Genomic DNA, 25,255 nt, shown 5'->3' on the forward strand with positions numbered 1-25,255 from the left:
TGACATAGAATTATTAATCTGATAAACAAGAAACAAGATCAAAGGCTTTGCAACTGTTAACTTAAAATTGATGGTGATTTCAGGGGCCAGACCAATAGTACAGCAGGTAGGGCACTTGCCTTACACACAGCTGCCCCAGGTTCAATCCCTGGTATCCCATATGATTCCCTAAGCCCAACAGGAGTAATCCCTGAACAGTGAGCCAGGAGTAAACCCTGAGCACCACCAGGCCCTATAAACATTTATAGCTTGCTACAAATTTAGTTTGCCAAACACTAAATATGTGGATCATTAACAAGTGTAAGATCTAAAAGCTATTGTTAATAGTTTCTTATATTTCAAACAAAATAACCTAAAATATTTATATGACTGATGGCAGTTGTGAATTTCACTTCTAAACAAACCCCAAAACAGTAAAGTTTAGAATAAAAATAAAACAACTCAAATCAGGGGGCTGGAGTGGTGGTAGCACAGTGGTAAGGCGTTTGCCTTGCACGCAGCCAATACAGGACAGACTCCAGTTCGAATTCTGGCATCCCATAAGGTCCTGAGCCTGCCAGGAGTAACTTCTGAGCGTAGAATCAGGAGTAACCCCTGAGCGCCGCCAGCTGTGAAGCGCCCCTCCCCACCCAATTCAAATCAATAGCTCATTTAATTTGGTTAGTTCTCTTTAAATCTTCACACAACTAAAATTGAATGTATAACTTAAGATGACAGACTGTTTATGTGAAGGAAATATATGTTTGTGCCCAGAAATTATTCATAATCTTATTTAATGTTATCTTCTAATAAAATAGGTCTTCTACATTACTGGAGAGATGCAAAAACTGACACTTTAAGAAGTTAATTTTCCCAATTTTAAGCTCATTTTATTGAATTCATTTCATTAAATGCTATGCTACCGTCAATAAATGAAAAACTAATTTATCATGGACAATAATAGAAAGATACTTGTAAAAAAAAAAATAGACCAGGAAACAGGACAAACATTTAGAAGAAGCTACTCCCCAGATATCTTCTAAAACTGCTTAAAAAAAAAATTAAGCAATTCTATCTTTTATCTTCCTGGTAAGAGAATAGAATGAGTCAACCAAAATAAAAAAGACTTGAAAAAAAGGGGAAGTGAGGCCCAGAGTTGTGGTGCAAATGGTAAGGTGTTTGCCTTGCAGGCAGCAAATCTATGACAGATCCCCAAGCATCCCATATCATCTCCCAAGCCAGGGGCGATTTCTGAGCACATAGTCAGGAGTAACCCCTGAGCATCACTGGGTGTGGCCCAAAAACCAAAAAAAAAAAAAAAAAAAAAAAAAGAAAAGAAAAAGAAGGGGCCGGGAAGGTGGCGCTAGAGGTAAGGTGTCTGCCTTGCAAGCGCTAGCGTAGGACGGACCGCGGTTCGATCCCCCGGCGTCCCATATGGTCCCCCCAAGCCAGGAGCAACTTCTGAGCACATAGCCAGGAGTAACCCCTGAGCATCAAACGGGTGTGGCCCAAAAAAACAAAAAAACAAAAAAAAAAGAAAAAGAAAAAAAAGGTGGGGAAGAAAGAGGAAGAAAAGGGATAGTAAGTCAATAGGGTTGGAGAGGGCAGGGAGTTAAGAAAAAGGATACATTGAATAACAGGATCATCTCATCCCCAGTCTCCTCTGAGACAAATACCATGGTAGCCTAATATAACATCATTTTGATGCTACTTAGGACTGATGATGTACTCTGAAAAATTAGATACCCCTAACAAACATATCCATGATTGATGCCTGAGAAGTTTAATGGTCAGATGGTGTCTGACAGTAAAGCCCTCCAGCCCTGCACTTGCATAAAAGACTTCCCAGATAAATTTTCCAAGGGAAATATTCCCTTTTACATATTCAGAATATATAAATATACTGCATAAAGATAAAAATGTCATTACAATTTTTGTGTACATTTTTATAGTTATTTGAAGGAGGTTTTATTTTACTTATTTTAAATACCCTGGGTTGTTTGACTTGAGGTCAAAAATTCTAAGTGATACTGTGCCTATGCAGAAAAAAGGGGGGGGGGTACAAAACATTGTCACACCAGCACTCCTCCCTTTGTTTTTTCTTTTTATTTATTTATTTTCTTTTTCTCTTTTTCCTCCTTTTTTCCTTTCTTTTTCACTCTTGTGGTTATTATTTGGTGATTTGTTTTTTTGTTGTTGTTGCTGGGTGCTTTTGGTAATTACTGTCTTTTTTTTAACTGTTGTTTGTTGGTTTTTTAATGTTATTATTATTATTATTATTATTATTTTGGTCTTCTCAGAGCAGAACCACACAACTTGAATCATCTTGTTCTATCTCATGAATTGAGGGGGAAAATTAAAACGAATGGTACCAGGACCAAACAGCCTTATGAACACTGAGTGCAAATGCAAAAACTTAAACACCAAACCCAAAGTCAACAACATCTGAATAGATACCCCATCTACAACAAGCTATACACAGAGCGAAACAGTTACACTAGCATTCTGGGGGGCAAAGGAGGGAGATATGAGACACATGCTGGGAAAAGGGGTGGAGGAAGAATAACCCTGGTGTGGGAATAGCCCTGATTGTCACTATGTACCTCAAACATTACTGTGAAATATTTGTTATTCACTTTTGGTCACAATAAAAATTATTTTAAAAAAAGTCTAATTGAGGGGCCGGGCGGTGGCGCTAGAGGTAAGGTGCCTGCCTTTCCTGCGCTAGCCTAGGACGGACCGCGGTTCGATCCCCCGGCGTCCCATATGGTCCCCCAAGCCAGGAGCGACTTCTGAGCCCATAGCCAGGAGTAATCCCTGAGCGTCAAATGGGTGTGGCCCAAAAACCAAAAAAAAAAAAAAAAAGTCTAATTGAAATGCAGCTTATAAAATATAGAGTTTAACTGCACTAAGTTAATTTTGGGATGTCGATTATCAGATCTTCTTTATCTAATTACTCTAAATTTTGCATAAGGGTTAAAACCAGACCTAAGAATATTTTCTTTTATTATTAGAAACATACAATTGTATACAAAATATACAATTTCTTACTTCTTTGTCAATTTACATGTAAGTAAAACTGGAATAAAAGTTTCATACACTATTGTAAAATATAAAAATACTGATATATCCAGTCTATAATTCATTTTATAGATGAAGAATCCTTATTTTGCTTTTCTGTAATCATCTACATTATTAAAAATGATCAAATCCTATTTGCTAATTAGCTTGAAATCTAGGCAATTTCAAGTAACTTTGTTTCTTTGTTTTTTGGGCCATACCTGGCAGCGCTCAGGAGTTACTCCTGGCTCTGCGCTCAGAAATCATTCCTGGCAGGCTCAGGGGACTATATGGGATGCCGGGAATTGAACTTGGATCCATCCCAGGTTGTCTGCATACAACCGCTGTGCTATTGCTCCGGCCCTGTAACATTTTTTATTTAAGTTAAAATTAGTAAATAAATGTGCTTCCCATTAAAAATTCAATAGTTTAAAAAATTTAGCTGCAACGCCATATTGAGAGTTCAAGTGGGTAGGGTATTGCTTTGCACAGCCTGCCATGGTTTGATCCTTGCATCCCTTATTGTTCCCAGAGCACAGTCAGGAGTAAATCCTGGGAGCAGAACCAGCAGTAATCAGTAATCTCTGAGAATTGCTTGAGCACTGCTTGTGGTACCTATCAAAAAAAATTTAGCTATGAACCATTAAGAATAAAGATCAGGGGGCCAGAGCGATAGCACAGCAGTAAGGTGCTTGTCTTGCATGCAGACAACCTGCGATGGATAGTGGTTCAAATCCCGGAATCCCATATGGTCTGTGCCACCAGGTGTGACCAAAAAAAACAAACAAACAACAAAAAAGAATAAAGATCAAGAAGTCAGGGCCGGAGAGATAGCATGGAGGTAGGGCTTTGCCTTGCACACAGAAGGACGATGGTTCGAATCCCGGCATCCCATATGCCAGGGGCAATTTCTGAGCGCAGAGCCAGGAGTAACCTGAGTGCTGCCGGGTGTGACTCCTCCCCCCCCCCCCAAAAAAAAATCAGGTAGTCAAGAGGTGAAAAAATTACCTTCTAAATCCAACAATTTATTTTATAGGGAAGTAGAGACATACTTATGTGAGGGTCTGAAATCTTTCTGGAACCAAATGTCTTCTATTTATCTGTTTTCAGTAGATAAATAAATTCAGATTGTGAATTTCACAAGCTTGTTTATCTGGTATAGGAATGGGGATAGTACAGTACATATATGGATAAAGAAGGAATAAGCACACACACTGGCATTGGTATTTGTTAAATAGCAATGATGAGAAAAGAAGCATAATCATACTCAGCAACGAGAATATACTGAGGTACACACAGATAAGAGAACAAGAACAAGTAGCTCTTCTCATTTTGACACCCTTGGGTCATTCATATTACAGCTCAGCATAATTAAAATTGATATTTTCAAAGTTTAATCTTAATAAAAGAAATAGATTCTGCCACAGTCAAAAAAAAGTAGAAGGCAAATTTATCAAAACTTGACATAGACATCTGGTTCCATATCTATGGCAAACAGTATAAAGACTCAAAAGACAAGAACTGAGCTTCCATAAGACCCAATGACTCCAAGGCATATACCCAGGAGTACAAGAAACATTAATTCAAAAAGGTATTTGCACTCCTATGTTCACTGCAATACTATTCACATGAGACAACAGATGAGTAGATAAAGAAGTTATAGTCTACAGACACAACAAAAGAAATGCAGCTAAAAGAAAAGATGAAATTTAATAATTCACTGCAACATGATTGGAAGGTATCATGCTGAATGAAATTAGTCAAAGAGAGAAGGGACAGTCAGTCAAAGGAGGGACAAAATGAGTCAAAGGAACAAATACTGAATGGTTTTTCTCAAAAATTCCATAGAAAGAAACAGAAAGATAATGAACAACGGCCAATGACAAGAGACTTGAGAAAATGTCTACAGAACTGAGTTTGTTAAGTGGGGGTCAAGAGAAGTAGGAAGAAACACAGAAACTGGTGGTAAATGTGGGATAGCAACACTATACTCCTAAAATATTGTGAAGAGTATTGGAAATCAGTGTCTAATAAAAACAAAACACAAAATTGACATAAGAAGTAATTCAGTGCCTCAGAAATGTTCTGTCCTTTGAATAGAACTAAAAGTACAAATAAATAAAATTATTTAGTTTCCAGAGATGTGATGTGATAATTTCAAAATGATGATTAAAAAGTGCTCAGTCAGAGACAGGGGTGGAGGGAGGACAACACTGGTGGTGGGAATTGTGATTCACTATGTACCTTAAATATTACTGTGAAAAATCTGTAATTCACTTTGTCACAATAAAAATTATTTAAAACAAAAAAAAGAGCTCAGAGAAAAACAAATAATAATAAAGAAATTATAAACCCTTTAGAATTGTGTGGAAGATTAACATAGCCATTTAAGATAATATCTTCGGGCCGGAGAGACAGCGGCGTTTGCCTTGCAAGCAGCTGATCCAGGACCAAAGGTGCTTGGTTCGAATCCCGGTGTCCCATATGGTCCCCCATGCCTGCCAGGAGCTATTTCTGAGCAGACAGCCAGAAGTAACCCCTGAGCACCGCCGGGTGTGACCCCCAAAAAATAAAAAAAATAAAAAAATAAAAAATAAATAAAGATAATATCTTCAGGATGGTCTTAATTAAGAAACTAATTGGCCCAGGAACATATCACAGGGGATAGAACACATGTCTTGCATAACATGAGGTCCCAAATATGACCCATGAAAGTGAATGAACCCTAACTGCCATCAGATATAGCTCTAAGGCCAAGTATCAATAGCACACCGGTAAGGTGTTTTTGCCTTGCACATGGCCAACACAAAATGGACCCCGGTTTGATCCCCAGAATCCCATATGGTCCCCCGAGCCTGCCAGGAACAACTTCTGAGTGCAGAGCTAGCAGTAAAAGTTGAGCGTTGCTGGGTATGAGCCCCACAAAAATTAAATGTAAACAACAAACTGAAAGTATGAGTTTTCAGAGAAAATATGTAAATGAATATAGATGTGTGACTATTATATACAAAATTTATAAATTCAGGGGCCAGAGATAAAGCTTAAAAGTAGAATACATATTTTGCATGTTTGTACATCTAAATTTTAACCTCACCACAACCCCCAAAATCAAAAACATTTAAAACTGTTACTTTATAAATCTAGATCATGTGATAGGCAATATTGGTACCGATGAGAAAGATCTATTTTAACAATAACTTGTTTTTCTAAATGACAAAGTATGCTTGTATATACATATATATGTAAAGTGTATACCTCAATAGGATAATGTTTCTTATAATTGTGTGACTTTCTATTCCGAAGGATGTTCTCAGAAGTCCTATCAACATGGTGTCGTAATGGATATTCCACTTCAGGACCTTCCTCACTCGAGACTTCATCAGAGACATTTGTTACTGTCCTTTGGGTATCCTAAAAATTGAAAGTACATAGGATTACTGATAATTTGATTTAAAATTGTCGAATTTGGGAGCCAGAGCAGTGGTGCAAGCAGTAAGGTGTCTGTCTTGCGTGTGCTAGCCTAGGACAGACCGAGGTTCGATCCTCTGGGGTCCCATATGGTCCCCCCAAGCCAGGAGCAATTTCTGAGCACATAGCCAGGAGTAACCCCTGACGTCACCGAATGTGGCCGAAACCCTCCCCCAAAAAGCAAAATTTATACACATACTTATGCATAATCCCCTGAAATAACTGCAAATACCTCAAATTGATTGCTACCTGGTTTTCAAAAAATTATTTAAGTGACTAGAGATTTCATTTTAAAAGAAATTTAGCAACCTTTAGACAAAATAGCATCCTGTAAAGTTTCTTTTTTTAATGGGTTTCAAATAGCTTGTAAAATTAAGAAACAAAAAATAGGCACCAGAAAGTGTAATGGTTTGTTAAGGCACTTGCTTGCACACTGTCAAGCCCAGCACCATAGGGTCCCCCACACACTACCAGGGGTCACTCCAGAGCACAGGAGCAAGGAGTAACCCCTAAGCAGCACTGGAATAACCCCCTCCCCCAAAAAATTTTAAAAAAAAAGGCAAGAAAAAATTACAAGATATAAGCACTTACAAGAAGCTAAGAAATCTGAGATGAACTAATTAACAAATTATTTTCACAAGCTCAAAAACCACAGGTTGTAAGACAACTACTGATTGTAGTAACTGCTAAGGGAGGAAGTGATGAATGGTCAACAAATGTGGGCATAGCAAATAGACAACACTCACAAATCAACTAGCAAGACACATTCAGATTTCAGAAATTCTGAAATTAAGACCATAATTTTATCAATAATTTCATGTTCCTCTTATAACACTAGCAAATAACATGCTAGGAAATGTATTTGAAAGTTGTATGACTGAAGATTTACCTGAGCCATAATAGTGATGTGAGGCTCAAATTATCAGGTAACTAAATACTTGGGGGAAAAATATCTTGAAAAATGCTCGAAAAATTGGAGAAAGTCTATACTGTACTGTTTGGCCACTGGAATGGAAAATGCACATACTATCAAGTAGTAACACAAAGTTCACTCAAAACTAGAGTTTTCCAGGGGTGGGGATGCAAAACCAACCAACGAACCAAAAAACTAGTATTCTCCATTCTGTACTTACAATAAATGGTCACACTTGTTCACATTTATAACAGTAATAGAGGCTAACTTTTTTGTTTCTATTTGGTTATTTTGGGGACCTCCTCAGCTGTGCTTGGGGACTTTGTGCCTTGCCTATCTACACTTGTCTAACAGGACAAATGGTTCAGTGCTAGGTCAACAGGATGAGATGCTGCTCTGGCCCTGAGGTGCCAGGAACCACCAAGGCCATCCTGGCAGTGTTCAGTTCTAGGGTCACAGCTGGTAATGTGAGGTAGGCCACAGAGTTCCAGGAATTAACCCCTGGTAGGAACACATGCAAGGTATGCACCCTGACTCCTCCTGTACTATCAAAACCAGCTCCTTGACCATAATTTAGTTTAATTGAAACAACTTTTAAATAGATTTAACAAAAAAATTAAACAAAGATGTAGAAAATATTATATTAGGTATTATTCTAAAAGGCCAGACTAGAGAGATAGTACAGCAGGTAGGGCCTTGCACACACAGCCAATCCCAGATCAACTTCCAGCATCCCATGTGATTTCCCCAGGCAACATCAGAAGCGATTTCTAAACATAGAGCCAGTAGTAATCCCTGAACGTCACCAAGTGTAGCTCCAAAACAAACAAAAAACACCATATGTACTCAATCTAATTTTTTGGCAGGTTAAAAACAAAAGTAATAAAGATAGGAAACACAAAATATTAAGAACAAAAATAGAAAACCAAGTTCCCAGCTTAGTTTCTAGCTTAATTTAGATATTCCACTCAAAACTTTTTTTTTTTTTTGGTGTGGTTGTATTTTTGTGCCACACCCAGCAGTGTTCAGAGGCTAGTCCCAGCATGTCATGGGGATCACTCGTGTTAGGAATTGCACCTGCCCTCCAGCATACAAACAAGTGGACTAGCCCTTTCAGACCTCTCTCTCTCCTATTTCTCTCTTTCCCTCTCCTCACAAATTCTGACATAGATGTGGAGATGGGGAGGGGAGAGAATTTAACATTAACTTTATATTGTCAGAGCTTTGACATTTGAAGTTATAATTAGAAGGTGCCAAGTTTTATTGACAATCAATTTTAAGTACATTACTTTTCTTGATTTTCTATTTCTGATGTGTAAAAACTTGTAGAATAAACTCTAGAGGAAACAGTTTAAGGACAAATACCATACCTAAGTTACTTCCCATTGCTAATGTAAAACTCATAAAAGGAAACTATTTTCTCAGAGAGGCTATGAAGATGACTGACATTTGTTGGATCTTAAAATCCATCATCTTCATTCTCTAAGCATGATGGTGTTCTGCAGTGCTTTCCCCTAGTGTCTTTCATAATGTGGTTTTTCTCAATGTGTTGTGCTAGTGTACATTGATTAGGGGATAAGCCCAACCATAGAGCCAAGTGGAGTGGCTGCATTCCTGTTGCTTTTGTGTCTCTGGATCAAGGAAACTATTTTCAATGTTACATTATGCCTGGAGACAGCTCATAATGCTATGCACATGGGAGGTACAGGTTCAATCACCAGCACTGCATGGTCTTCCTACCCCAAGCATGAGAAGCAACACCAGGTGTGGCCCCCAAACATAAAACTGAAAATAATAAAAACCCATGTTTACTTTGCTGGTGATGTTCCTCAGAGCTCCTGTGTTCCAAGCTGCCTCTTCTGGCCCAAGAGTCTCACACTCAGGTTCATGACTTTGCACTCCATCTTCACTGCTTTTAACAGTCTTTTTCCCATCAAGGGATACATAACCATTATCAGTCTCGGTGGATTTATCAATTGAATTCTTTGTTTTCTTGGATCTAATTAGAAAAACATGCAGAAGTATATATTTTATATATAAATATATATGTATATATCAGTGATTTAACTGTTACCCAATATCTTACCATTAATATACATGTATATGATTGTCTACACACACACACACACACACTAATATTGATGATATTAAAATCCTAGATAATAAAGATATATAAATAATGGTCGAGCAAAGTACAGGGAGAAGTTAGTGCTTGCCTTACATATGGCTAACAAGGGTTCAATTCCCAATACTACATATGGTTCCTGAGCACTACCAGGAGTGACCCCTGAGTGCCAAAATAACCCATGTGTGGTAAAAAAAAAAGGGGGGGGGCTCTTTAAGTTTCTTTTTTTTTGGTTTCTCGGCCATACCCGGTGACGTTCAGGGGCTACTTCTGGCTTTGAGCTCAGAAATTGCTCCTGGCTGGGGGGACCATCTGGGATACAGAGGGATCGAACACTGGTCCGAGCTAGGCTGGTATGTGCAGGGCAGGCCACCGCTCTGGCTCCTCTATAAGGTTCTTAATAATAGTAGAAGCAGGGGCTGGAGAGAGAGCACAGCAGTAGGGCATTTGACTTGCATGTGGCTGACCCAGGACAGACCTGGATTTGATTCCCAGCATCCCATATGGTCCCCCGAGCCAGCCAGGAGCAATTTATGAGCACAGAGCTGGGTGTGGCCCAAAACCCAAAATAAATAAATAAATAAGTAAATAAATAAATAAATAAATAATAGTAGAAGCAGAAATGAAGACTACACAAAATAAAGAAGCATTGTACCAAATGAAATAATCTGGAAAAATATTAGTAATGATGCAATTTATAAATATATAAAACATAAAAAAGCAACAATTAAGGCTCTCCATTTGTATAAATATTTTTGATATATAAAATACAACACAAAATGCAATTAGTTCAAGATATCCCCACAGGGGGAGGGAAGGAATAGCTGTCCAAAACAAATGATCAGTTGAAAGGTAATGAAATTCATATCTCAAGTTAAAATATACTCAAATGTAGATTGTCTATTATAAAATATCACATTAAATCAATGAAATGTAATTATGTTTAAATTAACCCCCTTAAATTTTTCTAGAGTATTTATTTTCTATGAGGAAAAATTAAAATATTGAATACTGTTAATAATATATTCCAGAAAATAAAAACTGCAAGGTGGTGTGGCTCAAGTAGCAGGAACAAAGTTCTTACATGTGCAAGGCCGTAGGTTTGATCTCTGACACCACAAACTCGCAATCACCAGTAAGTGTAACACAGGTGCACTAGCTTTGCACTCCACAATTAAATAAAAATTGTGCAATGCACAGAATTCATTATCACTACAGTTCTATAGAATCCTTTAGAACCTTAGAACTTGACTACTTTAAATACTCATTTATTACTGCCTATAAACATATGACCCTGAATGTGCCTCAACTCCTCTAAATGTTTATTTTGGAAACAAAAATATCAGAAGCACAAAGATGTCTACTCAACATATTTAAGATCACAGAGGCAACAGGGGTAAAGTTGGAATAGAAATTTTCTAACTACGTGCTAATTACATTCCCCACATGATAGCCATTTGCCCAGTTTGGGAAACAGTCTGATAGGAATTCTTAACACATTCATCCATGGTCTAGGTAAAAAGTTTCTGACACATAAAAACAGTTTCTCTCCTTCCTGATATTTTCTGCAAGCATACAAAACAGAACAGACAGACCATACTTCTCATATGCTCTAAGCTCTAATTATTTCATGGTATTCAGAACATAAGTCCAAACTTCTGACTTTCCTTTGTGTTTATCACTAAGAAATATTGGGAGATCCCCAAAATAATCAACTCCATAAAAAAGATCATTTAAGTATAGTGCCAGGGAAATGGCTCAAAGTGCTAGAGCACAAGCTTCACATGCATGTGTCCTGAATTCAATTCCTGGGTACTCATCCATGGTCCTCTCAAGCACCGAATGGAGTGGCTGGATTAAAAAAGTAATAAAACAACAACAAAGAAAAAACACCTCCAAGATATTTAAAGACTTGGAATATAGCTAGTGGATGAGCATTTGTCTTGCATGAAGCTCTGCATTCAATCTCTGGCACCAAGGATATGTAAGAGGATAATTGTCTTTAGGGGAAAAAAGGTCATTCGAGTCCTGAGGTGTCCAGGAGTATCATGAAAAAGATTAACAAGCTGCCCAAAACATAGGCTGTGAGGCCCAAGTAGCTGAAGTGGCTGAAAATTTACAGATTCAAACAGTTATCCTCAAAAGCAATGGACTTAGTTTCTCAAAAAAGGGGTAAAGGGATTAATTAAAAATGTGATTGAAAGACAGAAAAGGTCCCTAGTCTCTGATTTATAGTAATTGCTACTTTAAGGATGTTCCTAAGGAGAATATCACAAGGATGAGGTAAAAGACAAAGCAAGGGAAAGAGAAATTAAAGTACCAACTCCAGGATACCTTTCAGCTCAGATCTTATCTGGGTATTTTCTCTCCCTGATATCTCCTCACTATGCATGTGTGACTCCAGAAAGCCAGAATAATAAGTTACTAAACTGTAGTTCTTATCTGATACTTCCCATGAAAGACATGCAGATAATTAACAATCAAATTCAAACAATAAACACAATAAATACTAAGTGTTAAATATTAATTAAGAATTTACAAAACAGCTCAATATACAAACAGGCAGTTTGGCTGTGACAAGCAATCACTGTACTTGCACTGAGTGGGAAAGGAAGGTAAGGCCAGCCAGGAAAGGTCCATTCAAAGGTAGGGTAAAGAGTTAGAGAGATAGTACAAAGGACAGGACGTTTGCCTGGCATGTGGCTGACTCAGGTTTGTTCCTCAGTATCCCATATGGTACTTGAACCTTCCAGGAGTAATTATTTCTGAGCGCAAAGCCAGGAGTAAGCCCTGAGTGGTGCCAAGTATGCCCAAAAACCAAATGAATAAATAAAATTACCTGCACTGTTTGTATAAGACAGAGCAGAGCTTCATACAATATATACCTTAAATGAGTGAACCATTTAAATCAGTACCGAAATTTATAATGCAATGTTTTTATTTCAACATCATACAATATATTCCATTATGATGAAAATATTTCTTAAATTCTTAATTTTCATTTCTTCTACAATAAATACAGATTCTAAGTGGTTCAGAAATCTTTAAGATAGATCAGTTATGCAGATGATTTAACTTGTTGAGAGACAGCATAGTCCTGCAAAAATAGCAACTAGCCTTGAAAAGGGACATTCCTGACTGGGTAGCCAAACTTAGAGCCTGCCAGAAACTAGACTGCCAAAGTAGAAAATGCATGCCACTAGCTAGTCAGAATGTTCTAACCACCAAGTTTTGCTTCTGCATATCTGCTTTGCTTCAGATAAGGTAGGAGCGTGGAGCTCGTGTAAGGAAAAATATATAATGTGTGTGTGACAGAAGCTCAAGCTCTTGGAGTCACTTTGGCCCTAGGGTCCTAGGGTCACAGTACTGAACTAATAAACTTTCTTTCTTTTTTTTTTTCTTAACTTATTTCAGTTTCTGGAGAGTTTGTGTAAAGCAACAGTCCAACAATGTAACCTAGTTTTATTCTGGTATCTAACCCCGGTTTACTAAATAAACAATTTTCTCCACTCATGAGTAATTCAGTGGGCCAGAGAGATAGCACAGCGGTTGGGTGATTGCCTTACATGTGGCCAACCCATGAAGGACCCAGTTCAATATCCCACATCCCATATGGTCCCCTAGCCTGCCAGGAGTGGTTTCTGAGTGAAGAGCCAGGAGTAACCCTTGAGTGTCACCAGCTGTGGCCCAAAAACCAATAAACAAACAAACAAACAAATAAATAAAGTTTAAAAGAAAGTATTTCAGTGATTCGTGGTCAAATACATCTTAAAGTGTGAAAGAAAACTAAGAACCTAGCTAAATATTCTGAATAATAATAATCTAGATAATTATTCTGAAATAATTCTTATGCTCAAACATATAATTGAGATATTTCAATGCCTTATTTTGGGGGGGGGCCACACCCGGTAATGCTCAGGGGTTACTACTGGCTCTGTGCTCAGAAGTTGCTCCTGGCTTGGGGGACCATATGGGACGCCAGGGGACCCACGGTTCGTCCAAGGCTAGCGCAGGCAAGGCAGGCACCTTACCTCTAGCGCCACCGCTGGGCCCCTATTTCAATGCTAATTTAAAATAATTCACTAAAATGACCATCCAAAAGCCTTAGGAAAGATGACTGATTCCTAAACAATGTAATGAAAAAGTGATACTTTTTTTTGTTTTTTATTCTTTTGGGTCACACCCAGCAGTACTAAGGGGTTACTCCTGGCTCTATGCTCAGAAATCGCTCCTGGAAGGCTCGAGGGACCATATGGGATGCCAGGATTTGAACCACTGTCCTTCTGCATGAAAGGTAAACGCCCTACCTCCATGCTATTTCTCTGGCCCCCAAAAGTGATACTTTTAAAAGTAATTGCATAGATGATATAGGTGTGGTATGTGTATATATCTAAATCACAGAACCACCAATGCATGAAATCCAAACCACAACAACCAAAACTTATAAATGTGCTTATCTAGGGCCAGTGTGATAGTACAGTAGGTAAAGTGCTTGCCTTGCATGCAGCTGACTTGGGTTTAATCCCTAAAATCCCATATGGTCCCTAAGCCCCACCAGGTATAATTCTTGAATGCAGAGCTTGGAGTAACCCCTGACCACCCTTGGGTGTTCAAACCATATCTCCCCTATCCCCACCCAAAAAAATGTGTCTATCAAGGAGACAGGCTAGAGTATAGGATGAAATCTGAAAACAAAGACGGAGGGAAGTCCATACAAGTGGTGGGATTGGTGTTAGAATACTGCATACCTGAGACTCAACCATGAATGCAACTATGTTAATCATGGTGCCTTAATATCTAATTTAAAAAAAAGTTTTCTCAGATATTTTCTATTCTGGAGAAGCTGTGTCCTCTCTTGAACACATCTCTCTTCTTGCCTCATACTTCTCTAAGTAAATTTCTTTCAATAAAACTACACTGCTTAATTTAATAATTTTCCCAGATTTACAGTTCTTTTCCAATAATTCCTAATTTTTGAAGTGAAAATTGTTGAGCCTTGTTTTAAAAACTTTTATTTTCTGGAGAGAGAGAGTATAGTGGATAGGGTGCTTGCGTTTGACCTAAATTTGATTCACAGCTTTCCATATGGCCCTCTAAGCTCTGACAGGGGTGATTCCTGAGTGCAGAGTTAGGAATAAGCCTTGAGCATCACAGGATGTGAATCCCAGGGGGCTGGGGGGAGTTATTCTGATTAAATGTGCTGTAAGAATTTATAGGTGCAGTCTTCACCTTGGAGACATGCCCATATCTCAAACTCTCCCCAACTTTCCATAGTTCTCTAAATTAAAGTTTTTCACTTTTGTTTTTTAATTAATTTATCTATTTATTTTTGGTTTCTGGGCTTTATCAGGCAGTGCTCAGGGTAATATGCCTTAGCGAAATTTATCCACTAGGATCTTTTGAACTACATATCAGAAATTCTGGAGAAATGTTTAGAAAACTGGCTTTGATAATACCACACTGCATCTTACTGTTAAAAAGGAAAGCTAGGGGCTAGAGAGATAGCATGGCGGTAGGACATTTGCCTTGCATTCAGTCAACCCAAGACTGATGGTGGTTTGAATCCTGGCATCTCATATGGTCCCCCAAGCCAGCCAGGAGGGATTTCTGAGCCCAGAGCCAGAAGTAACCCCTGAGCGCCACTGGGTGTTACCCTAAAATCAAACCAAAAACAAAAAAGGAAAGCTAGTCTTTCCTGTATGTGGTAGCCACTCCGTGGCTGCTAACTCCTCCTGGTCAAAGAACCCCAGACATAGAAAACATCACATAGCAACCGTGACAATGGGAAAACAAGAAAGGCCTCCACCAGGCTTAGAGAATGAAGATGGTTGCTCTGAAGACCCGAATAGTACCAATCATTTATTTAGCCTCTAAGATAAGGACTTTAGAGAAGATGTATAGAGGATGTTTACAGAACTCAAAGAAGGTATGGAAAGAACTAAATGAAAGACAAAATGAATCAAGAGGATCTGAAAATAGAAATGAGAAAACTTCATGCTGAAATAACAGGCTATATGGTAGGCAACATGAAAACCTCACTGGAAAGCCTATTCAACAGAGTTAACAGTGGCTGAAGACAGAATCAGTGAGCTGGAAGATGAGATGTATAACAATTCCATACAACAAAAAAGGTTAAAAGAAGTTTTAAAACAATCAATCAAGCAATAGGGAAAGTCCTCAAAGAATGTGAGCAGATGAAAATAGAAGTCTTTAATAAATTCAACAGAAACAACATAATAATCAATGGAGTCCCAAAGACACAGGAAGAAAACCCCAACAGAGTATCAACAATAAAGGACGTCATTGCAGAGAAACTCCCAGATCTAAAGAGTGCATACAAACAAATTCCATATGCTTGAAAAGTCCAGCCAAAAGAGATACAAAGAAAAACACCCGAAAACAAGTCCCAGTCACAATGACGAATCGCAGATAGGGATAGAATAATGAATACAGCACGATCAAAGGGAGAAATGCATTCAAAGAATCATTGTTAATAATTACAGCAGAATTGTCACAAGAAACCCTTGAGGCCAGAAGGCAGTGATGGGAAATAATGATAAAATTCAACGGAATTAATATATTGCCAAGAGTACTTCACCCAGCCAGACTTAAATTCAAGTTTGAAGGAAGAATACACAGCTTCCTGGATAAACAACAGCTCAGAAACTTTACAGACTTAAAACCAGTCTTAAGGAAACTACGCCTGCCCAGTGGGACCCGACTGTGAAAAACTGTGAGTGCTGCCTGTGTGTGTCTGTCTACTGTCCTCTTTGGTGAACCTCTTGGGAGTGGGCCGAAAAGAGGCTCCACCAGAGCACTTTGGCTCCGCTTCGCTACGCGGCCGTGCGCTCTAAGAAAAGAACACCATCGCAACAAGAAGAAAAAATCACACTAAGAACTGTGCTGGATCACAGAAGCAAACATTTCTCTCCGGACTGTCTTCTCTGCTGCATGCTCGGGCCTAAGATTTGATCCTGTGTGAGGCTTCATCCATGGAGGACTCCCCTCCTTTAGAGGGAAGTCAGCCCATCCAGAAAGGGCGGAGCCAGAGGAGTGTGCTGCCTGCATCATATAGCCAATGAATACCACCACAACACGTAGAAAAACCCACAATACAAGTGTGACAATGGGGAAATAACGCAGGCCAGCATCAGACATAGAGAATGAAGATGACAATTCTGATGACCAGATAATGATCAACCAACTAAACAACCTCTCAGATAAGGACTTTAGACTAGCAATATGGAAGATCCTCAACGAACTCAAAGAAACCATGGATCGAGTTGAACAGAACACTAATAAGAACCAAGAAAATATGAAGACAGAAATCACAAAACTCCAAACATGTCAACTAACAGGCCTGAAAAAGTCAGTAAATGAAGTGAATGACAAAATGGATAAGCTCTGGGACAGGGTATCAGAAGCTGAGAATAGATTTGGTGCTGTGGAAGATGAGATACATAACAATTCCATACAGCAGGAGAGATTGGAAAAACCAGTCTTAAAAGACTAACAGGTCTAGTTTAAGAGAAGACAAACTAACAGACGTACCAAACTCATAGCAAAATATGACACTAAATCCCATGACAATTATCTCTCTCAACATCAATGCACCAGTTAAGAGTAACAGACTGGCAAAATCGTTCAAAAATCTGAATCTAACATTCTGCTAACTACAAGAAATAAATCTGAATAGTTAGAACAAACATAGACACAAAAACCAAAGGTTGGAGGACATAATTTAAAGCAAACAATTCTCTCAAAAAGGCTGAAGTGACCATACTAGTTTCAGATGACACAGATTTTAGACTTAAAAAGTTAAAAGGAATAAGGATAGCATTTCCTAATAATCAAGGAATATGTACAACAGAAATAAATCACATATATGCACCCCATGAAGGACCAGCAAAAAATTAAAAACACTGATGACAAATTTGAAGGAAGACATCAACAGCAACAATAATAGTGGAAGACTTCAGCATCACCCTGTCACCATTTGATAGGTCAATCAGTCTAAAACCTAACAAGAATTTACTAGCTCTGAAAAGAGAAATAGAAGAGAGTGGCCTATTATATGTTAATATATAAATATACACAGAAATATATATGTCTCTTCATCCCCAGAAAACTGGATACACATTTTTCTCCAATGCACATGAGTCATTCTCCAAGATAAACCACATGCTGGCCCATAAAAAGTGTCTCCATAAAATCAAAAGGATAGAAATTGTATGAACTTCCTTCTTAGATCATAATGCACTGAAATCAGAAATGAATTACAAACAGATATAGAGAAAAATCTTTAAAACCTGGAAATTAAAAAGCTCACTTCTGAACTAAATTAATGAGGAAATCAAAAGATTCCTGGAAACAAACAAGAAATAAGACACAAATTATCATTTGTGGGAACAGGAAAAGCAGTACTAAGAGAAAAATTTATAGCTTTGCAAGCACTCATCAGAGGAAGAAAGGGCCTACACATAAATAACTTAATGACACAGCTTATAAAATTGAAAAGTGATCAACAAAGTGAACCAAAAATAGGCAGAGCAAAGGAAATATTAAAGCTTAGAGCAGAAGTTAATGAATTGGGAATTCAAAAAACAGTCTGAAAGATCAATGAAAGCAAGAGTTGGTTCTCTGAAAAAGTAAACAAGATTGATAACCATTAGCAAAATTCACAAAGAGAAACTTAAACCAAATTAAAAATGAAAGGATGGGCCTGAGAGATAGCACAGTGGTAGGGTGTTTGCCTGGCAAGCAGCTGACCCAGGACCAAAACGGTGGTTTGAATCCCGGCATCCCATATGATCCCCCGTGCATACCAGGAGCGATTTCTGAGCACAGAGCTAGGAGTAACTCCTGAACACCACCAGGTGTGGCCCAAAAAACCAAACCAAAACCAAAACAAACAAACAAAAACAAACCAAGAAACAAAATGAAAGATTATTACAGATACTACAGAAATTCAAAAGGTAATCAAGATTACTTTGAGAATCTTTATACCACAATACAAGAGGACCTTGGAGAAATAGATAAATAATATGGTAATAATGCCCAGATACAACAGAGATGACGAAGAACCAGTCCATGTTATACAGCTACCACAAGAGCGGTTAATGCAGTTAGAAATAACTCCACCAAGGGCCCGGAGAGATAGCACAGTGGCGTTTGCCTTGCAAGCAGCAGATCCAGGACCGAAGGTGGTTGGTTCGAATCCCGGTGTCCCATATGGTCCCCTGTGCCTGCCAGGAGCTATTTCTGAGCAGACAGCCAGGAGTAACCCCTGAGCATCGCCGGGTGTGGCCCAAAAATAAAAAAATAAAAAATAAAATAAAAAAGAAATAACTCCACCAACAACTGAGTCTTTAAGACAAGAAGGGGGTAGGAGAAGAGGGAAATGGGGAACACTGGTGGTGGGAAAGTTACACTGGTGAAGAGTGGTATACATTCAATGACTGAAACCAAACTATGAACATTTTTGTAAGCATAGTGCTTAAATAAAGAAATTATTATTTAAAAATAAATAAACTGTTCAGTGATTAGTACATTTGCTGATACTTCAGGGTCTACAGCTTGACCAATATCCTAAAAAAAAAATAATAATAATAATAATAATAAAAAGGACAGCTATTTTTTAAAACTTAGAGAAGAGAAAAAGATGGACCCTATACAGCCCAATATAAAGCAAAATAAAATTAACAGTCTCTAGAGTAAGATGATATGTTGGAACAATATAGGAATCAACTTAAAGTCATGTTGGTACAAACTACTACGATTTTGAAAAAATATTTTCCCAAGTAAAAAATCTGTCCAAAATACAATTACTTAACAGTGATACTTTATCATCAGAGTTTAATCACAAATTAATAAAACAATTATATTATTAGAGGAGTTAACAAGTTGCCAAAATAATTATCTCCATGTCCCTATTCTAGACTGACAGATTTAGCAACTTTAATGAGTTGCACTCAGTGTTTCTATCACTTTGTAATATGTATGTAAAACTAGCAATACTGCAACTAAATTTTTTGTTTGTATGTTTGTTTTGTTTGTTTGTATGTTTCATTTCAAATCACTTTAATCATTAAAGCAGGAGTTAAAGAAAAATATCATACAACTCACATATTAAAAAGCCATTTTGACCAATAGTGTGGCTCAAAAGAATCAATTTAAAAGAACTAGTTTAGGGTTTGAACTATGACCTGCACAATAATCATGATCCCCAGTCCCAAAGGCCCAGCAGAGACAATTGTAATGGAATGGGGCTTCTGGAAGCACAAAGAAAGACGCTATCCTAGGTGCCATCCTAGGTTCAGTGCAAAGACCAAGATCACCAACCACATAAGATGGATTAAAATGACACTGAGGTAACAGAACCTCTAGAACCACAAAGACTGACTTCATCATAAGTCCCACCTCAGGATCTGCACAGATACTGAGACCTTTAAACACAGAGCTCTGATTGTATCACCCTGGACAGAGCAGAAGTCTTCCACACACCACAAATACACCACCGGGAGAGTAAATGATCCTGAGCAAAGTCTAGGATTGATCCTATGACAGTATACTCCAAGGACGGAGAAATCCCATATTACTTAGGCCAAGTGAATTCCTTTTCTAATGACCCCAATATTTACTGTGCCAGGGCAGGAGGGAAAAAACAAAAATACAAAAAGCACAAAAACTTGGTTATTTTATATATATAATTCACCTTCATTTATTATTGTTATTATTATTTTTATTTACCTATCTATTTTGGTCGATTTCTCGGTTTGGGTGTGACTATTGAAATTGTTGTCCCCAATTATACTTATTTTTTTCTCTTCCTTTCTTTTCTTTCGTTATGTGCTATGCCATGTTTCTTATTACAGGACCATGGCGTGTTTTTTGTTTGTTTGGTTTTGTTTGTTTTTTGTTTGTTTTGTTTTGTTCTTTGTTTTTTGTGGTGCTTAATGATATAGCCGGAGTCCTCACTGGATATTTGACACTTCTTTTGGTACTGGTGGAGTGTTTCACATTCTTTTTCTCCTTCATCTCCCAAATCGATGATGAGAGCCTCTAGAAGGATTCCGCCCATTTTCGGGGCATTAGACTCTTACCCCAGTTTATTTATTTTCTCTTTTTCAGGCAAAACCATGCAACGTGAACTAGCTAGTCCTGCCTCCAGATAGAGGGGGAAATAAGGGAGGCATCAAGACCAAACAGGTGCAAGACTACTAAGTAGTAGATTAGATACAGAGGGGACCAAATATTCTAGCCGCCCTGGAGATGAGGGAAGAGGATATGGGAGGTAGGACAAAAACGGAGGTGTAGGGAGGACAATTTGGTGATGGGAATCCCCCCTGATTTTGTGTAAATATGTACCTAAAATATTATTGTCAACAATATGTAAACCACTATGATCAAAATAAAAATTATATTAAAAAAAAAGAACTGGGGCCGGAGAGATAGCATGGAGGTAAGGCGTTTGCCTCTCATGCAGGAGGTCATCGGTTCGAATCCCGGCGTCCCATATATGGTCCTCCCGTGCCTGCCAGGAGCAATTTCTGAGCCTGGAGCCAGGAATAACCCCTGAGCACTGCCGGGTGTGACCCAAAAACCACAAAAAAAAAAAAAAAAAAAAAAAAAAAAAAAAAAAAAGAACTAGTTAAAAAAATAAAAAAAAAGAAACCTTTACTATATTTTTTTTAGTCTTATTCTTTAAGGAAAAAAAATACAACTTACTGAACTTAAAAACAAATAACTGTAGTAGAATGCCTGTCTCGAATACAGGCAGGGGATGGGGAGGGGGGAGGGGGTAATGTTACACTGGTGAAGGGGGGTGTTCTGGTTATGACTGTAACCCAAATATGATCATGTTACGTAAATAAAAATATATTAAAAAAAAGAACTAGTACTTGAGAAATCACGAAGAAAAACAAAATCAAGAAATCATATATTTACATTGTATACGTTCATTTTCAATATCGATGTACTTACATATATACCAAATTAAATGTTTAGTCTTTTTATATTATGAATAGCATTATAATGTATCCATACAAAATCTATAACAGAGCTACCATATTTAGTTATTAATGCTTATAACTGAGGCTTAATGTCAAGAAATGGGCACTTTTCTGCCAAGAAAAGCCCTGAATAAAATACAAACCCTGATAAGAAGAAAGCAGCATGCCAGAGGTCTCTGAAGACAGCACCAACACTGTAAGAGGGACTTGTACCATGGCTCTGAACTGTTCCCTCCTGTGTGTTATCTGTGGTACTTGACCCATCTCCTTCTCTGTGTACTTCCAAGTGTGCTGCTTTTCTTAATTTCCTTCACCGGAAGAAATTGAACAGAAGCTTTAAAATTTTAACAACCATTTTCTTGGTAATTTATTAAAACTGTACTTACTGAAAAATCAATAACTTTAATATATAATAAATTAAAGTTAATATAGAGAAGTGAACCTAGATATTAAGATGATTATTTAAGACCTATTTCTCTCCTGTTGTGGCATTTTTCCTTGTTGATGCTGACAGGTTCGTGAACACTAGCTGATTAAGACACACTAAACAGATATCTACAAAAGCATTTCTTTCTTATTTTCCTGTTTTCTCTATCTGCAGATGAAGAGAGAAGCAAATTCAGATCACAGAATTATAATGTAGTCGATCAGTAATGGTATTTATATAATGTAGGTTATTTTTCTTTCAAAATATAAAGGTTTTAAATCTTAACTCACTAAACTCTACAAATTCTATAGACTTAAATGATAAAAATAAATTACTCCAGAAATCCTTAAAACAGACCTCTAGGCAGTTGAAAATATTGTATAGTAGATAGGGTGCTTGTTTCACATGCAGTTGAACTGGGTTCAATTTCCAGCATCCCATACAGTCCCACCACCAGAAGTGATCCCTGAGCACAGAGCCAGAAGTAAGTCACACTGAGCATAACCCAAATAAGGTAAGAAAACAAATAAAAACATATGGACTTTCAAATTAGCTTGATACAGGGGTTGGAAAGGTAAAACTGCAGGTAGGGCACCTTTTTTTACACACTATTGACCCTGGTTCAATACCTGGTACCCCATAAAGTTCCTTGAACCCTGCAGGAGCGATCCCTGAGCACAGTCAAGAGTAAGCCTTGAGTGCAATCAAGTGTGAACCTCAACCAAAAAAAATGTTTTAATGAAAAAAATATATAAAAGAAATGTTTTGAAGCAAATACAAAACAGATCATGGGCTGGAACTATACAGTACAGTGGTTAAGGCATTGAATGCATCAGACCTGGGCTCAATCTCTGGTATCTCATATGGTCTCCCGAGCCCACCTAAGATAGGATGATCCCTGACGACCACCAGGCGTGACCCAAAAAACAAACTAACCAACCAAACAAATGAAAATCTAAATCATTTGATGGTGCTGGAACAGTAAACTAGCAATCAGTTAGTGAGCTTACCCTTTATGTGGCCAAACTGGTTTTGATTCCAGTACCTCAGATGGTCCCCTGAGCCCTACTAGGAGTGAGCCAGGTGTAATCCCTGAAAACTGCGGAGTGTGGCCCCAAACTCAAAAACAAATTTGGAGAAAAAGGTAACTGAGTCTCAAACTCACTGCTCTAACTGAAAGAACAATTTTACAAGATATTTTATTGAAGTCAAGAAAAATCCTGGATTCAATTTATAGACAGCTACAAATAAAAAATCACTTTTAAATAGGCAGTACCTTCTTCTTTTACCCCCAGTACTTAAAGGAGGCTTGGGTGTTCTTGTTGAAACAATCTGGCAGTGCACAGTTCCCAAGAGCAGCATTAGCCATATCGGCCCAATCACTTCAGTCAGAGGTATGCTATGTGGGCTAGAAGCGGAACAGAATAATACTATTGCAGCAACTACAAAAAAGGAAAAGAAAATACACTTGATTATGGACCTGAGAGTCACTTCCTCAAAACTTTAAAAACTGCTCTTATATTGCTTTGTGACAAAATATTATTTACAAATCTAAATAAGTTTAAAATATTATTTTAAGATGTACTCTCTCTGAACCCTAGATGTACTGTCTAGAGGTGTCATGTAATGATATTAGTTAACAATAACAAAGACTAGAATCTTGAAAGCAATTATAAAGCATAGATAGAGGCCAGAGAAATAGTGCAGTGGATAGAGCTTTTTTACCTTACACAGGGATAACCCTAGTTTAAATGCTGGCATCCCAAATGGACCCCAGAGCATGCCATGAGTGATTTCTACGTGCAGAGCCAGAAGTATACCTGAACACTGCCAGATGTGGGCCCCAAACCAAAATAAATAATAAAATAGATATAAAAAGTCTCAAAAAATTAATTATACTTAATTTTTTTTAATTATACTTAATTTTTGGTGTTCTAGAAATATGTCATAAAATAAATATAAGACACAATTCGGTGGTGGGAATTCCCCTGATTCAATGTTAATATGTACCTGGAATATTACTATGATTAAAATAAAAATTATATTAAAATATAAATTAAATAAAATTGAAATCAAGTTTTGAACAAAAATAAATAAATAAAAGACACATCTTAAAAAATCATTTATAAAATTTAATATAAAAAATTTTCACAAGATTAGGGAGTTACCCCAAAATGCTAAAGTGCAAGTCTTGCATGCACTAGGTTCAGAATGTGCTTCCCAGTACCACATCATCCTTTGGTATCACTGGGGTGTCCCTGTCCCCCGCACTGCTGAGCAAAGGCCACATTGCACTGCCAGTCCAGGCACTGAATTATTCGACCCTGGCCCAAGTACTTCTGAGCTGAGTACTCGTAAGCCCTTCTGCACAGGTGGTTTCACCTCAAGGAAAAGAAAAATGTCACAAATATGTTTATTTCAACAATAATCATAACATTAAAAGATAGCAAAAGGCTTAAAATGTGCGTTGAGGCCAGAGAGATAGAACAGTGGCAGGGCATTTGCCTTGCATGTGGCCGACCCAGGAGAGATCCAGTATTATTCTCGGTATCCCATATGGTCCCCCAAACTGTCAGGGGGGGCAATTTCTGAGTGCAGAACCAGGAGTAACCCCTGAGCACTGCCAGGTGTGACCCAAAAACCAACCAATCAATAAATAGATAAATAAATAAAGTTTAAAAGAATGTGCATTAGTGATATTTGATAGATTATGCTCAGGGCTCATTCTTGGCTCTACATTCAGAAATTACTCCTGGTGAGATTGAGGACCACATAGGATGCTGGTGACTGAACCTGGTTGGTCATGTGCAAGGTAAACACAATACCTGCTGGGCTATCACTCCAGCCTCAATATAATTCTTGATATAATAATATACTATATAAGAAATGCTATCAAGTACATTGAAAGACAGTATTATAAGTTTATTTTCGTTTCCCCCTATATTTTACAGATTTTCTGCAATTAACATGGATCACTTGTTTCATTAGAAAAATACATACATATACTATATTAACAACAAGAAAATCTTTTATGTAAATAAGGTTTACCTTGATTTAAAAATAAACAACTTTATCTAGTAAAAGTCTATTACTTCCACTGTATTTTCATCACAAAAAAGATAGTATCATTTAGTTTACCAATAAAAACACTAGATAATCTTTCAGAATTAGTCATATTCTTTAAGAAGATTAGAATATGACTTATCTTCTAAGAAGTAGAAGTATCTTCTTATCTTCTTCTAAGATAAGAAGACCTAAAGGATATCACCCAA

General features: G+C 37.7%; 1 protein-coding gene across 1 annotated transcript in view; it reads right to left on the bottom strand.

Moving 5' to 3' along the window:
- Positions 1–25,255, bottom strand: part of PHTF2 (putative homeodomain transcription factor 2) — a 138,157-nt gene that overhangs the window by 33,944 nt on the left and 78,958 nt on the right. Inside the window, 4 exon segments of the mRNA XM_049783854.1 lie at positions 6,295–6,450; positions 9,233–9,419; positions 21,700–21,864; positions 23,260–23,425. Of these exon segments, the coding sequence (XP_049639811.1) occupies positions 6,295–6,450; positions 9,233–9,419; positions 21,700–21,864; positions 23,260–23,425 (674 nt within the window).

The sequence above is a fragment of the Suncus etruscus genome, chromosome 1, assembly GCF_024139225.1.
Source record: "Suncus etruscus isolate mSunEtr1 chromosome 1, mSunEtr1.pri.cur, whole genome shotgun sequence".
NCBI classification, from domain to species: domain Eukaryota; kingdom Metazoa; phylum Chordata; class Mammalia; order Eulipotyphla; family Soricidae; genus Suncus; species Suncus etruscus.